Here is a 17,140-nt window from a genome sequence, read left to right on the forward strand (position 1 = left end):
GGTTACATTCCAAGTTAAAAATTAAGGTCCGAGGACCGTTTAAGTTACCTACTAGGTACTTAATATTTAAAAATGTAACTATTAATTGAAGTAGGTAACAAGAATAAACACACATTTACCTATAGGATTTTATTTTTAGTTGCTTTGAGTTAAAAGATACCCATGTTTAATTACACACATTATCTATAATTGTAATGAAATTGCCTCTACATATTATCAAATATCATTGATTATACATACTAATATTTATAATCAATTATCAATTAATTATATTACATATTATCTATATAGGTTCGAATAGAAGACTTATTCGCTTTGTTTTACCAGGATATTTGTATATACCTAGTAACAAAATATTTGTTCTTCCATAAAATTTTAGTAATTACTATAGGTTATAATATATTATTATAATTAATAAGTTAAAATTGAATTTAACGTTATTAAAACTACATACATTGAAATAAGTTAAATATATTAAATAGGTAGTTAGGTACCTATTTAATGGTTAAGCATATTTTTAATTTTAGATGACATAACTAAAAATGTGATGTGTGAATGTAAATGTATAAACGTGAATAATAAATAATGAATCTATGGAATAAGTTAAATTGTATGTGTATAAGACATTAAGACATACAATATTGCAACAACTACTCATGCTTAATATAAGCACTGTTATATTGTTAATTCTGAAGGTTTATACTAAGCAAAAGGAATATCAAAAATAATCCTGAGATTTCAAAAACTAAATAAATAACCTCAAAACATTATATTAATATTATTACTCATTTACCTACTACCTACTACACGATATTACGATTATATACAATTTAAATAATTATATTTTTAAATATATAATATTTGCAATTATTTGTAACTTTTGACCTTCGAGGCAAAAATGTGGGATTTGTTTTGAGCTTCTATTTATAAAGGCTGCAATAAAAAAAAATGTTATTATTTTGGTCTTTGACCTATGTTATAGCAAAATAATACTTACTTCACGGACCCTGCTTATTTAAAATAAAACCATATCAATATGAAGTTTAGAAAAGCCATATTTTATTAAGTACAAAATAAATTACCGATGATTAAGAAAAATATATATATATTCGTGATAAAGTGATTAAATTAATAAAAGCCATTTAAGTATTTTAACTCTGAAGTGCACTTATAGGGTATTTACAAAAATTATTTACCTATGTAATTTTGGAATATGGTCTTAAGTAGCTGAAACACTAAAGGATTATAAGACATGCCGAATTTTGAATTTGAAGGTTTGTTATATGAAAAGTTTGTTAGGTATAGATAGATAAGGAATATAAATTGAAACTACAGTTCTTTAGAAGCTCTAAAATGAATTATAGATCAACTAAATAAAACATATAAACACAGAGCAGTAAACAAGATAATATAAGGTAAAATTCTAGTTAAAGATGAAAATAGAAGACGGTGTTCCAAAACTAAAGAAAACATATCTAACTACTTGGTTCACATACAAAAACTAAATGGAACTGAAACATCAACTGAAACTTACTAGAGAACTTCCATAGTACCAGGATTTCAATTTTTGGGTCCATCCCCCTAAGTGGGATCGCAGTCCCTCCAAGTATCCACTCTGAAAGCATCAGCAATGTTATTTGCGTAAAGTTTAAAAAGTACCTATAATTAAGTAGCAATACAACTGTATGTAATTAATTTGCATATTTTATAATTTATTCAAATTTTTTTTGTCGAATTTGTGTACTAATTTAAAAAAATTATATTTTGCAATCAAATTGAACTGTAAAAAATAAAAATGAATACGCTACTCAAGACCAATTTAACCAGTGAATATATAAAAATAACAACTGTTTTATTTTAACAAAGAAGGTGTGAATGTATATAATATAGATATACCTATGAGTATTTGTTTTTTTTATCATATAACTGAATGTTAAATATAAATACTTTTCATTAATTTTAGGTAATAAAAAGTGAATCTCTTGTACTTCGTGTAAGTTGTTAATGTTGATAGGAAAGTATAGGGATACTTTAGGTATGACAAGTGCACTTCCACACAATATACTGTATAGTATTTACCTAATTAAAGCTAATCTATTTTTTTTTTTTTTTAATAAACTAACTACCTACAATATTATATACTCGAGATTGTATGCACTATAACAAGATAACAACGAAGACTAAGAATTAACAATAAAAAAAATAATGTGTATACCTAGGTAAATATCAAAATATCTAAATATTATTGATAGATTTATTATGTTATTACCTATAAAATATAAATTACGAACAAAATACATATACCTACGATGAAACATATCAAATAAAATATATTTATAGTTATCACCTAGTTAAAATTAATATTTTATTATTTAAAATGTTATAATTTATAGAAATATTACTAATTTATTTAGGTAGGTTGTTTTTGTGTCACTTGTTTTGTGTAAAAATTTTAGTTTTTCCAGACGCTATTGAAAATTATTGGGAATTTCTTACTTTTTACCCCTTAAAGTATCAACTAGATTCATTTGCCAAAGTACCATAAAAGATGCTGTTAAATAAAATGGAAGTATTTTTACTGTCCAAAAGATTATGACAGACACAATAATAATAATAAAAATTATACCATTGTAAAGTCCATACATTCATCGCTCCGCTCAAAATCTAAAATGCCTATTGTGGTTAAATAATTTATCAATAAGTAATATCATGCATTATAATATTGTGTACGTGTTTTTCTTATTATTATAATGATGCGCCATCAACTAGTGGCATTTTAATAATTTATAATAACTATCATTAATTATAAATATTAATTATTACATTTTTAAACTGTTTGAAGTACATATATGTGATACCCGATTGAGCACAGCTATTATCTGCCAACTTTATTTATCTGGTTGAGATCAAACATTTTTTAAATTTTAAACATTATTATTTCGAACAACTATTGTTGTAACTCTTCACATTATAATATTAGATACATGAGTACATGGCTATACCGTGAAGTACATGTCGTTTAACTATGGTCAGTGATCGAATTGATTAAAGAGGAAAGCTCTGTTAAATATCAAAAAAGTTTTTTTGTCTGTCTGTCTGCCCCCCCCCCCCCCCCCAAAATCTTTAACATTTGAAATTTATAAATACTTAGTATAAAACCTACTGAATTTGTAAAACCTAATACAAACATTTAAATTAATAGGTTAGGTACCTAATGCAAAACAAAAAAGTTCATAAATACGGAAATATTATGGTTTAGATCATAACATAATATTTACCTAGTTGGTTTTAATTTATTTCAGAAAATATGTTTTTAATCAATTTTGGTTTTTATATAATATTAAGATAATATATTGGTGGATTTTTTAAGTGCATGAATATCATAGTATTAAGGTAGAAACAGTATACATTTTACCTACAAAAACTATAAGATATAAAGTATGGCGGAGTTGTAAAGTATATCGGTATTTTTTTTTATAATATATTTTTTGGGGGGGGATTCTCCTACCGTGAAACTACTTCTGTGCTTAATCGGGTTGCAACCAAGTAGGTGTCTACATATTTTTAGGTATATCAGAAAGGTATATCGTTCACATATTTTGCAATGACATTTTTTTTCGAAACAGATAAATCATTAAAACTTAAAAGTGAATTATGATTAAATACGTATTATGTGTTTATCTATTCAAGAGTAAGTAATTGAAATGTGTTTTAATTTTAATTTAAAAATAATATTTATATTTATAATTTTGACATTATACATGTATTGTAACTGTAATAACAGTTAAGTACAATACATTTATCACATATGAATGGCTTTTTTAACATCGTGATCATGTTCTATGTATCCTATAACTATATATTTTCGTGGCTAAACAATTACGACTAGGTATTAAATATTAACTGTAGTTATTTTGATAAATTGATTCAATAAACCGTAAGATTTAAATTTGATTTTCTTAGTGGTAATATCTTTTTAGTTGTTTTGAATTAATGTACATGCAACACAAATTACGAAACCTACTCATTTAGTATGCTACCAACATCGGAAATGCTATAGGTACCTACTCGAAATTCAATTTCGTTTAATATTAATAAAATCAGTAATAATAATGTCTTACACTCTTACCTTATCTTTTTACATTAAGAGGACGTGTTACCCACATGTGTTTTCTTCGTCTTACACATGTACAACATACCAAATTTTCGTTCACCAGTTTCAATAGTGTTTGTCAGTTTTGAAGTGTGTTAGTTGTGAGTTAGTTGTGAGTAGGTATATAAAATACTAATATTTAAAGATACTCATAATTCACTTAAAAATTAAAATATCGTAAGAAAACAACGAGAGAACACGTATAATGTTCTTACCTATAAGTTGTATAATAGGTCAATTCACTCTAATATCAAAACTGACAGCACACTATTGGAACCGGTGAACGAAAATTTGGTATATCGTACGTGTGTAAGACAGACATAGCACACAGTATCACTTCCTCTTAATTCACTATTTCTTCGTAATAATAATTCTTAACTTAAAAATTAATATGGGTCAATTTGACGTCGCGTCGTGCGTTCACTGATCGCCACTACCAACTCTTCGATCAATTGTTTTCAAAAACGACATGTATCCAGCACCTTTAACTCTAGTTTGTTGTTCCATATTTTTGCTTAGTTATCCTCCATAAGATCACCGTTTTGTACAAAAACCCATACTAGCTAAACTATTAAACTTTTTTCAATGGTCTGAATTGATCATTGTCACTTTTTAATTTCATTCAAAATTATTTAAATACCTTAGTGTACATATCTTACAGTTATATCTCGTTTATCAACAATAAAAAACTTTGCTCTGTGGCCTCACCAGTGCGACAGCATAGATCCAGGATAGGTATTTATATTCATAACTTTCTTTCATAAAAAAATATATCTCAAAAATAAATCACTCTTACGATCACAACACTAACGCTGTCGCATTATACAACGCATAGGTACTAACTAAATATTATAAATTAACTATCCATCAGACTATAAAAACATGTTATTTATCTTAATTTTAGATTTTTTACTATACATATATAAAACGTGGGAAAAATATTAAAATACATTTTTAGTGAAGGTAGCATACTAAACGAGTTAATATATGTGAAAAATGAGCAGACATACCTAAGAATTGAATTTTCAATTATCTACACTTTAAAAAAATTTTATTTTAAGTTGAATAATTGTAACTGAAATTTAAAAACTATGTTTATAGTAATTATTCATAAAATGATTTATTATTAATTAAAAATTAAAATTTATAGTATTTATATTGGCAGGTCAATTTTTTATAGGTAGGTAATTATAAGTAGGTAGGTAATAACTAATAATTATATCAATATATAATAATATAATATGATAAATGATAGTAAAAAACAGTTATCTTCTAAATGAAATATTGTTATTTTAAGTATAGAATTTTCTAAGTAAAACAACTAATTTATGCTTAATAAATAATTAAAAATAAACAAAAAAATATGGATAATTTTGTATTAAATTATTTTTCCCATGCATACTAAAAAGTTTTATGACAATGATCATAAATAGTAATTCATGTTCTATAGTAATAACAAAAAATACATCATCACTTAAACATATAACAATGGTTATAAAATAATCCCCTTTTGGCTTTTTTTTTATGAGGTGGATCATTTTTACAACAAACCCAACCATGTGGATGCATTATTATTAGAAATTGGAGTGTTTTGATGGTTCCGTGGAATACGAAGAGAATATCACCAAGACAACAATGTTACAATAAGATATATAGGTACCTAATATTATATAAATATAATTCTATAAAACTAATAACACACCTTTTATTAAAGATTCATTACATTAATTATTTTCTAAGACACTGTTGTTTAAAACTACAATATTTTCAAGATTAAAACAACATAGGTATATTTTAACCAAATTAAATAGATAGGTAGGTACGTATCATTTTATATTTGTATGAATCATTAAAGTTAAATTATTTCTACACTATATATATTATATGACTGTGGCTTTATAATATGTACCAGGTACCTATATTATATTATGTTGCTTATTTATTTTAAACCGTGTTTATTTGAATGTTTTTAAATAAAATGCACTATACATAATGTAGATAGCAGATACCTATATTAAATTAGAAGGTACATAAATGAAAAATGTTTTAGAAATATGATTAATACACAGTTTAGTATTACGATACTTTATAAACGATATCTATTTAGTGTAGGTAGGTACTGTTCAAAAAGTAACTTTTATTGCAGTGGAACACCAAAATCTAAAGTTTCTATTGATGACTGAAGTTAATAGGTATAATAAAGTATTTTGCGCGACTATAGGTTCAAGTTGTACTTTAAAATGTTTACACTCTGACATTAATAGAATTTATAGGTACATAATTTTAGGCGATTGAATTTCTAATGTTAACAAATTAATAATTTTATGATTTTGTACTTTACCGATGACCTAGTCATATTAGATTCATCATAAATGCCTGAATTTCGATGCGTATAACCAACATCAATCAAATCGTTATGATATTTTCTTGGTAAAAGCTCAGTTTCCAAGTCACCATAATCCTAAATAAAGAATTATAAGGATCAAAGGAATCCATAACAGAAGTCATTATAACATTTTTTTGAAACTTACTTGATGGCTAAATTCAAATTCTTCCACTTCCATATCTCTATGAGATTGTTCGTCGGTTTTCATTGGAGAATGTTTTCCCTCAGATTTTCTATCATTACTAAAAATGAAACAATGGTAAGGTTACAATATTTTAACAGAATAAATAATCATATTCTAATACCTATAGGTTTTTGTATTGATTACAATATAATAATTTATCGTTGATTCAAAAGCTACTAAAAGACATGAAAATGAATGAATTTATTTATTTATAAATATAATATACATAGAATGATGGGTAAAATGTATTTTGCATAACATAAGCATAAACCAAAGGTTCTACAAGTCTTTTTTAGTTATTAAATTATTAAACCTTTATAGTAAGTAGGTACCTATTTAAATAACTTTTCTAAAACTGTATTTTAATAGTTATTACTTATCAGGTATTAAAATATTTATATAACAGGTAGGTACAATAAATCTAACTCGAGTTCAATCTTGTAAATTAATAACTGAAACCCTTTATTATCAAAAATATTTAAAAAATAAAGTAAATGTCATGACTGTTTTAGAAAAATGAAAGTAAAAAGAATGTAATCTAAAAAATATTTTCAATTTAAAAATACTACTGTATTGTCGGATGACCATGAATGAGGTAATTATACAAATACAATAAATACAAAAGTGAAATTAGACTATGAATGATCTTTAAAAATGAACTAAATCAAAACGATATATAAATAAGTTTTAATAAATTGTCATTGTTAATAAACAATTGTTGCATAGTATGTGAGCTACCTATATAATTATTTTATTTTCTATCAAAGAACGATTGTTTTGTAGCGTTTAGAATTTTTAATTTAATCATTTAAAATATCGACTATCATACTTCTCAATCTTAAGTTTTAGACATTTTAAAAACAAACGTGTTATTTATACAGAAACTTGGAATAAGTTAATAACCGTTAACAATAGAAGCCAAGGAACAATAATTAGCCTCGTGTTCGAAAATACATTTAAATTTTTAATAATTATCTCAAAAAGTGGTGCTAACGTCAACTTAATATAGAGTATAAGAATCTTTCACGTAATAACTATTAGTTAGTATACCTAGTCCTATAATTTGAATTTGAATACTCGGTAGTCCCAATATCCATCCCAGAATTTTCATTAGGAAAATCAAATCCTTTACTTTGGCCTCCAGGTATATTTGAATTAAAACCATCAAGTTTCTGAAATATATAAGTATGCAATAGAATAGGCATTTTTTTCCCTTTAAGTTAAGCTTATTATAATTTTTAATGACATTCTTACTCGGGAGTGCGTTTTTCTGGATTCCCGTCCTCTTCTATATACCAATTGATCAAAACGGTCTCGATCCGAGGGGCCTATTAGTTCGCGCAATTCCGTCAACAGCGTAAACTAAAAAACCAGACCGTTATTAATGCAATCATAACCGCTTTACTGTGAGACAACTCGTGTAGTAGGGACCAATTTAAACACAAATAACTGTACGAATATGGTTGAAATTCAAAATAATGAATACGTCATATTGGTATGTGTTTAAATTGTTCCATTTTCCTTTTTTATTTTAATATATTTTCAAAGCGCCCGGTGCCAATGTCATTAGTTCACAAAAATACACTTTACGGGAATAATGATCCTGTCCTGTAGAATCAACCAAATTTGATAATTTTTTTCAGGCCAAGTTAAACTCCGTTTTTTAATATTTTAATTTCAAACTTCATAATATGTCTTTAAAAATAAAGCTATTTTATGCCTATTTTACAAACTATTTATACCAAATGTTAATTGAAATAAAATAAAAAATCGGAGGTCAATATGGTCTATAGGAAGTCTGGAAGTTTTCTTTATATTGTACTTTTTCAAATAGTTATCAAAATCTAACAATTCTACAAGGCCTGAGAATTATTCCTGTGAAGATATTTTTTTTATATATAATAGGTACACCTTAATACACCCCCCTCGTCCCTAAATAAGTATCGAGCAGTAGATTAGTAGAAAAGTATTATAATTAACGTGGTAACTAAAATATAACATTCATATGTATAGAATTGCGGAAAAATTTAAAAACTGGCACCGGGCCCCTTAAAGTTTTTCTATTACAGAAGTGTGCTTCTTGTAATATGGCAATCATTGATTTTTTTGTTCACCTTATCAGTTGTATTGAGCAATTCGAAAAGTATAGTTATAAATGCGTCAATAGACATTCGAGAACACGAATACTCGTCCAAATAATACCGTAAAGTATTAAATTCATTTTTCGTCAGCAAAATTCGAGCTTTTTCCTCTACCATTTGAGATGCAGCAGATGTCCCTAACTTCAAAGCACCGTCTGCACTAAAATTAATATTGCCAAGTTAGGATTAATACGTTTGAGTTATTTTTTTATTGTTATTTGTGTAAATATGAAATTTTTAGATTTTCTAGAAAGAAAATTGAAAAACCTAACATTTTTCGAACTAATGACCGTTGATTTTTCAAATAATTATTCTTTATACTGTATTGGAATACATTTATGTCAAATTATATATCTATAAAACTTTTTTCAATATAAAATATTTAAATTTGTTTTTATAAACGTGTTTGGTGATTATTGTTTACTGTTTTTATTCGTGAATTTCCTACAATAAAATTATAATTTATAATAATACCTATATTGTTATCTGTTATACATTTTAATAAGTACTTTATTTATTGTTGCACTAAAAAATATGTTAGGATATTTGGTAAGTAGGTACTTTAATATAATAAAACACCCAACGACTAAGCTACTTACTTTAAGTAATTCATAAGTTACTAAGTAAGTTACTTAGTTACTTATGAATTACAAATATAGCTTTATGCCATCCATTTAATTGGAACGGTATTATATATTATCATACCTACACTATAATATTATATTGTTTTTCTAAAATAATAGTTGGTAAGTAAATAGGTACTATTATAATAGAATATACCACGTGTAGAGTGTCTTGATAATCCTACGTAAAATATATTATAACTTCAGCTCGTTCAATCTTAACATTCTTATAGACTTTAGCAGGGGTGGCCAAACTGCGGCTCGCGTCATAGACTCTACGGCTTGCATCTTATCGTAAGATACAAAACATTTATACAAAAAAAAAAAAAAATTTAAGAGGACATGCTATTACGTGCTATTCGCATGTGTTGTCTTCGCCTTACAAATGTACAACACAGCCAAAAACTGTTTTGCGGGTAACAACTTTACTCTCTCTGTATTTGTAGTAGAATTACTGAAATTCTATAACGCATAGGGAAGAACTTGATAGGGAATCTGTGACGTACCGTTTTACATTTTTTTTAACACTAAACAATTATTTTTAATAATTAAATGAAAAAAGAAACCAAATGTTCTCAAACTGATAATTTCAGTTGTATTTATGTTGTCCAAAAAATAAAAACAATACGTCACAGACAAAGTTCTTCCCTATATGTCTTGTGGAATTTCGGTAACTCTACTATACTATAAATACAGAGGGTAAGTTGTTACGCGTGAAACAGTTTTTGCTATGCTGTACATTTGTAAGACGGAGACAACACGTCATGCGGGTAGCACATTGTGTTAATATGAATTTATGAATTCATGTATTTGAAGAAGTAGGTACTTATAATATTTTATTAAATTACAATTTAAATAAAAAAATTAGTGTTATTGATATAATATTTAAATAATTATTTTTTTTATTTTTATTATTAATTAATATCTTATTTAATGCGTGTTCATTATTTTTGTTAGTTTTTTAAAGCCAGGATTATACGTTGTTAGTGCAATCCTTAACAATTCCGTTAAATGATTTTCTTTTAAAGTTAACCGATGTTTAGATTTAATCATTTTCATTGTCGAGTAAGGACTTGCAAGAATACTTATGTTTTTCCCTAAAATCGATATAAATTTTTGAGCTCGAAGATTTATTTTTGGATATTTAATAATGGGAACATGTTTCCAAACTTCAAAGTAAGAATGACAATTGTATTTTATAACTGATTCTGCAGTCCTTCATCTTCCAATAATTATACTAAGAGTTCAATTTTTAAAGCGACTGTATCCATTGAAATCAGTTTTAATATTGGACATTAATTTCTAATAATATTAACTACAAAGGGATTTTCTAAAAATGCAATCGAAGGTTTACCTAAGTAATTTCAAATCGACTTTCAAAGTCAGATATAAGCACTCTAATTTATGTACATAATCTTCATAATTCATATTTGTTGCTATTCTAACCAAAAAATCCTCAATTTTTTTTAAGTACGGAAAATGGTTTAAACTATTTGTTCTTAAGTCTCTTTGAAAAAGTTTAAACTTATTCTGGAAACTAAAAATGTATTGTTTATTTGATTATTTATGAATTTATTTATTTACGATAATCATATATATATATTAATATGACCTATATTAATTTCAGCTCATCCATATTATTAATATATTGGGCGGCTCGCGAATCTCTTCTCGCTGACCATCCATGGACTATTATAGTGATATTATCGTTTGAGGTTTAGCCATGAGCCTCATTTTCCTGTGCATAGCCGCATAGGTACAATACTACAATAGGAATCTACATATTTTAAAATACACTTAGCACTGATAACTGTTTAGTTATAACTTATTTTACTTAATTTTCATCAATCTAGCATTAAACTAGTATCGGTTATTTGTTTATTATTATTTTGAGTTGACGCTTATTTAATATTTTTCATTTGGTTTAATACAGTTTAAAAATATATATAAATATATATTTAAGCAAATATAAGCATTTAAATAGATATTTTTAAGCTATTGCATAGCTTTTATCACGGACCTGGCATGGTGACTGAAAAAAAATTTTGTAACGAAAAAGCGTGACCGTAAGATGTTATTATTATTTTTGTTATTTGCAGTCTAACCAGTTGCTAAGCAAAAAAAGTCTTAAATAAAATATTTCCGTACGGTGTTTATCTACCATTATCGAAAAAAAAAACTAATTTTGTCATTTTCTTTTCGGTCGTTTCGCTCAAAAAGTGTAACTTGAATTAATATCATACAAAAATAAATAGTTATAATTACATGATAGCTAGAAAATTTCTATGCAATAGCTTTACCACGGCAGTCACCGAGTGTCTCAGATATTTTTTTATTTAATTATATTATTGATGCTAATTTATTGATAGCTGAAATTGATTTCCTAACAAAAATATATGCAATAATTGTTCACGCATCAATACATTATACAGTAAAGTTATTACTCAACTAGTCAACTTTAAAAATTATATATGGCCCATTATAACGTTTGCGTAAAAATATAATATTAATTATATATCAAGTTCTGTCCTATGCCATAGATGTAGACTGTAGTTTTTAAAATTTAAAATATAAATCTTTTCTTTTTATTATTTAACATCAAGAAATGTGTTATACCTACTGATACTTCAAAATACTAAAAATTATAAATAATGAATAACCTATTTATTTAAAAAGAAATGACTATTTGTGTATGTTTATATTAATCTAAATTAAGGGATATATTAGGTATGTCTATAGATATTTTATTAATAATTTAGTTAAAAAGTTAAAGTTCTGTGGAATAAACATTCTTGATTTATTCAACGGCAGGAATATATTTTTTCTGTAATTATATGGTATGTTATGTTTGAATGTAATTCAAATTATATATCTGTATGAATCGTTAAAAATATAATATAATGTCAACATGAATATTATAATTTCTATATAATATTTAAGATATTTAAGACGTACTATAAACTCATTACTAACTAATATTAAAGTTAGAAATATCTATTGTTAAAATGTGTAAACTAACAAGTATAACAAATTGTTTTTAACTAATTCAATATGTCTAATTAAACTTTTTAATAGCAATCTATTCACTATTAATTGAAGCTTTTATATGAAGAAGTATGATAAAAGTTTTTCCTAAAATACATAAAAAAAATTTAAAACTACACAAATTACCTAAGAAATTTATAAATTATATGATTATTACATTTAAAACGTATTTAACATTAAAAAAATGGTCTTACTTGTCCATAGAATGATTCCAATTTGTATCTGGATTGTATGTTGTGCATGAATGAGGAACTTTACCTACGTCTCTTACGGTAAGTGTCATTTGCTTTTGAAATTTTAATTGATTTACTGCTTCATCGTGTGATAAATTCAAAAAAGATTGACCATTTACTTCCAAAATTTGATCACCAATCTAAAAACAAATATTTCCAAAAAAATTAGAATAATATGGTTTGAATTTAAATTTATTTATTTATTACCATAAGTCCAGATCGATCTGCAACAGACTCTTTATCGATACCAGTGATAAAAATACCTAAATTATACTCAGTTCCACCCCTAATCATCAGACCAAGACTTTGTCCAGGTTCAATCACCAATTCAACCTTAAACAATTTTTGTTGTAAAAAATATTGATAAATCAATTTTAAAGTATAATATAATTACGCTTACTTTTCTTATTTTATCTTTGGATGATCGAGTATAGGACCATTTTGAGTATGGAGAAATGGGTTTGGCATATTCTAAAGGAGGTGACACTGGTTGACCCTTACGATTAATCCATGAATACGTTCTGGACAATCTCCACGCATCGTCTTGATTAGTATTCTCGTCGTCGTCTTTTTTGTGCATAGTAGGCATTGATTGAGGTGGTGATGGACATTTTACTGTCATTGTAATTTGCCGATATGACTTAAAAATCTGAATAAAAAGAAACGAATTAAGGAAAACATTTATAAGCAGTTCGGAGTCTTTGTACTTTTAATGCTTCTTCATGTGATATAGTTGAAAATGGCCTGCCATTTACTTCTAAAATTGAATCTCCAGGCTTAAGACCAACGCTCTCGGCTATACTTCCTTCTTCTACCCGTGATATATACACCCCAACATCTATTTAAATAAGAATATTTACAATATATTAATTTATTAAGATTGTTAAAATTTAAGTTCGAATATACCATATACTATTATGGAATTCGACCAACCATCATAATGCAGCAATAATGTAATAATGTAAAAACAGTTCTCTATTTCTTAAATATTATTAATTTTTGAATGTTAATTTATTATATTACGGTAAAATATCAAATGCCACTGAATGCTTTATTATAGAACACCTTCCGCATAAAATAGGATTTTTTCGTAAAATTAATATGACTAAGTCTAAAAAAAATTTAATTTCCTGGTCATAATATTAAGAAAAATGATCTGGCGGTCAAAATTTTCAGTTTAACGACTTCTGATATATTTATAACTTTATTTGTATATAATATCTCACCATGTATCAATATACCATAATATTCAACATACCTACTTAAATGAGGAAATAATGTACACTTAATAAAATATTAAAATATTATTAGTAATTCGCACAAGAGGTATGTAGCTAAATTTTGATTCTAGTTTTATCAAGTATGAAGAATGAAATGCATAGAACATTTTACTTTGATATTATTTACAAAATATTTTAATATTAAATACATACCTCGTCTCTACATAAATTAGAACAAAATAAAAATACAACATTGATATTTTATAACATGTTATATTATGAATTGCAATTCATAATTGATTTATTATATAGATAACTATTGATAATTATTTATCTTTCGCTACACTTAAAAGTACCATAAAGATAATAAATAGAAAATAAGTAAAAAGGGAATGACACAGGAAATATCATAAAAGTTTGATGCAGCACAAGAGTTAAAATTAAAAAAAAAAAAGTTGTAAGCCAGTAAGTAACCACCGTAAATTGTTTTTATGTGTAAACATCTAAAAGCTTTTCGAATGAAATGGCGTGGGTTATAAATTGTTTAAAAAAAAATTCTAATAATTAAAGTTGTAATATAATCTGTAACCAATGCCATCCATTTATTTAAACAAAATATATTCGATTTTCTTGTGCCAAAACAAAACTCCTGTGTGGGCCACCCTAATAGCAGTATATAGGTATTTAAAAAGTAAAAATCACTCGCTGAGTCTCAGAGAATTTATTGATGTAGCTGAAACCGGTCAATTAATTTCTGAGATTACCCGTTAGCAACTTGCGTTCGTTACGGTGAAGCGTTTTCGTTCGTTTGTACGAAATTACTAATCAATACATTTTCTAGAGAGGAAGCGTATAGAAAGAATCTGGAGATACGTAGAGCTTAAAAAAAACATATAATGGAAATTCTTGTACGAAAATTTAGAATAATGCATTTGTGATGACAAACTATATAGAGGATGAATGATAAGAACTAACACAAACAATTTCTCAACAATGGCATATTTTTATATTATAATATCAAAAAAATATATCCTCGTAACAATAATAATTTATAAAAGGGTCACTTAAAATACATAAAATATATCTTAACAAATAGTTAACTGAAGTAAACTTAGATATTTACTTTCTTAAAATAGAAACCAAAAAATTAAAAGATTGTCTAGGAAACTATACAATCATAGACACATAGGTCTATATAATATATTATTAATAAGTACCATAATATATATAAGTATGAGTATATTGTAATATGTTATAACTATGACTATAATTTCTAAAAAATTTTAAATTATAATATCTTAAATCTTAGTATAGGTCAAAACTTTGTATGTCTCGTTAGTAGATACAGTAAATTACAGAAATAATAAAACTGGGGATGTCGCTCTGCTGTATTATAGTGCCTTGCACTTGCTGTATATTATTTAATTATCTACTTAATTTACTAGTTGACTAGTCCACCATCCCGTCATGAAGTGCTATTACTGAATAATTTCTTCATCAAATCAACCATGACCAATAACCTATAATTATATCCCTCCATTGTGCTTATTGTAATTTTTTTTATTTACAGATTGTACAAATAAAAACAAATATGACAAAAAAAAAAAAAAGGTTGATTAATTATCATAATATTATGTAATAACTTGTTTTTCAGTTATTTGATGTTAAGTTAAGACCGTGTTTATACAAAACTTTAAATGATATGAATATTAAATTATAATAAAATAATTATCGATATTTTTTGTTTAAATAAATAATTTGGTAAATATTTGAATTTAAAATGCGTATTATAAAACTTGTAATTTTATGTACCTACCTAATTTTGAAACTCTTATTGGTTGCTATAGGAAAATTCATAAAACCATTAAATCTTTAAATTTAACACCTAAATCTTGAAAATGTAATACAAAATTAGGTATTCATTAGTTTTTATTTTCTGGAATTTAAAAAAAAAGGTTTAGCTTAAAACAATATAATATCTAATTAACGTTTAATTTAAAATGTGCGATTGAAGTTCAAATTTTGATGACATTGGATATTAAAACGAAGTATAACGAGTTATCTTCAAACAATTTTTGTTATTTTGTTATAGCAGAAAAAATATAACCGTATTCTAACCGTAGAAACTTAAAACATTCCACTATTGTTTAAATTATCATTTTCCATACACTCACAAATTTCAAAATATTTAGACTCATTTTAAGCTATTTGTATCACAAACATTGTCACACCGCGTACCGTATGTATTAATTTATAAGTTAGTTATACATAATAATAATATATGATTAATGTTATAATACGAATTTTAGCATGTTAATGACAAATATTATTTCCACATAGGCAACGAACTATTAAAAGAAAATTTAAGTACTAATAGTAATATAAATTAATTATAAAATATCCTTAGAAATAGAGGCTTACGCCAAAATTGTTTTTCATAAACTCAAATTTAACAGTGAACAACTTGGCGATAATAGTGCAATCGAAGCAATCCATGCAGCAAATTTAATTCCCCGGTTTTTTTTTTTATGAAATTTAAACATTCTTGCCAAATATTTGTATTAACATTTTCCAGAAATGATTCAAATTAAAAAAAACTATTTTGGCTTTTCCCATTTTTATTTATGATATGGGGCTCCTACCCAACGTACTATAAGTATAAATCTTATTTTTTACCAGAAAATATCCTCAATATTCAATATTGAAGCATTTTAATTGAATCTACTGGTGACATTGGATACAGAAAAGCAAACACATCATTAATTTGTTATTCATCACATCATTCAGAATCTAAAAATTCAAAAACCGTGAAAATAATATGAATTCTTTCCGTTGACGCAATAGTTCAAAATAATTTTCCTAAGTATAACCAATAACCATACGCGTTACGCTGCCATTCAGATCTTATTGTTGCCTATCGCTTTTTTTATAGTCTACGGGAAAGTAGAAAGTGAAATTGCAGTTTGAGACAATAATATTACAATAGTCTCAGTGGTCATCTTTTTGGCTAAAATAAATAAATTCATACTTCGGGTAAGTATATAATATAATGCTTGAAATAATTTACGATTTAATTATATTCCTGCCTATCAGCTGCTATCACAGATAATATACATTACATTTCTGATTTACTATTTTTAAAGAGAAAAATTAAT

At 25.8% G+C, this 17,140-nt stretch overlaps 1 protein-coding gene across 4 annotated transcripts in view; it reads right to left on the reverse strand.

Annotated features, from left to right (window-relative positions):
* Positions 1-17,140, reverse strand: part of LOC100168602 (whirlin) — a 46,609-nt gene that overhangs the window by 15,828 nt on the left and 13,641 nt on the right. For 2 of the 4 annotated variants that reach the window (XM_029486784.1, XM_029486785.1), the window contains exons 5-14: positions 13,473-13,603; positions 13,166-13,414; positions 12,973-13,098; positions 12,727-12,905; positions 8,838-9,024; positions 7,978-8,085; positions 7,774-7,895; positions 6,685-6,781; positions 6,495-6,614; positions 1,535-1,615 (exon numbers count right to left, since the gene is read on the reverse strand). In XM_029486784.1, the coding sequence (XP_029342644.1) occupies positions 1,535-1,615; positions 6,495-6,614; positions 6,685-6,781; positions 7,774-7,895; positions 7,978-8,085; positions 8,838-9,024; positions 12,727-12,905; positions 12,973-13,098; positions 13,166-13,414; positions 13,473-13,603 (1,400 nt within the window). The remainder of the gene's footprint in view (positions 1-1,534; positions 1,616-6,494; positions 6,615-6,684; positions 6,782-7,773; positions 7,896-7,977; positions 8,086-8,837; positions 9,025-12,726; positions 12,906-12,972; positions 13,099-13,165; positions 13,415-13,472; positions 13,604-17,140) is intronic. The other 2 variants (XM_029486786.1, XM_029486788.1) reach the window with 2 other exon arrangements.

Source organism: Acyrthosiphon pisum, chromosome X (genome assembly GCF_005508785.2).
Source record: "Acyrthosiphon pisum isolate AL4f chromosome X, pea_aphid_22Mar2018_4r6ur, whole genome shotgun sequence".
In the NCBI taxonomy this organism is placed as follows: domain Eukaryota; kingdom Metazoa; phylum Arthropoda; class Insecta; order Hemiptera; family Aphididae; genus Acyrthosiphon; species Acyrthosiphon pisum.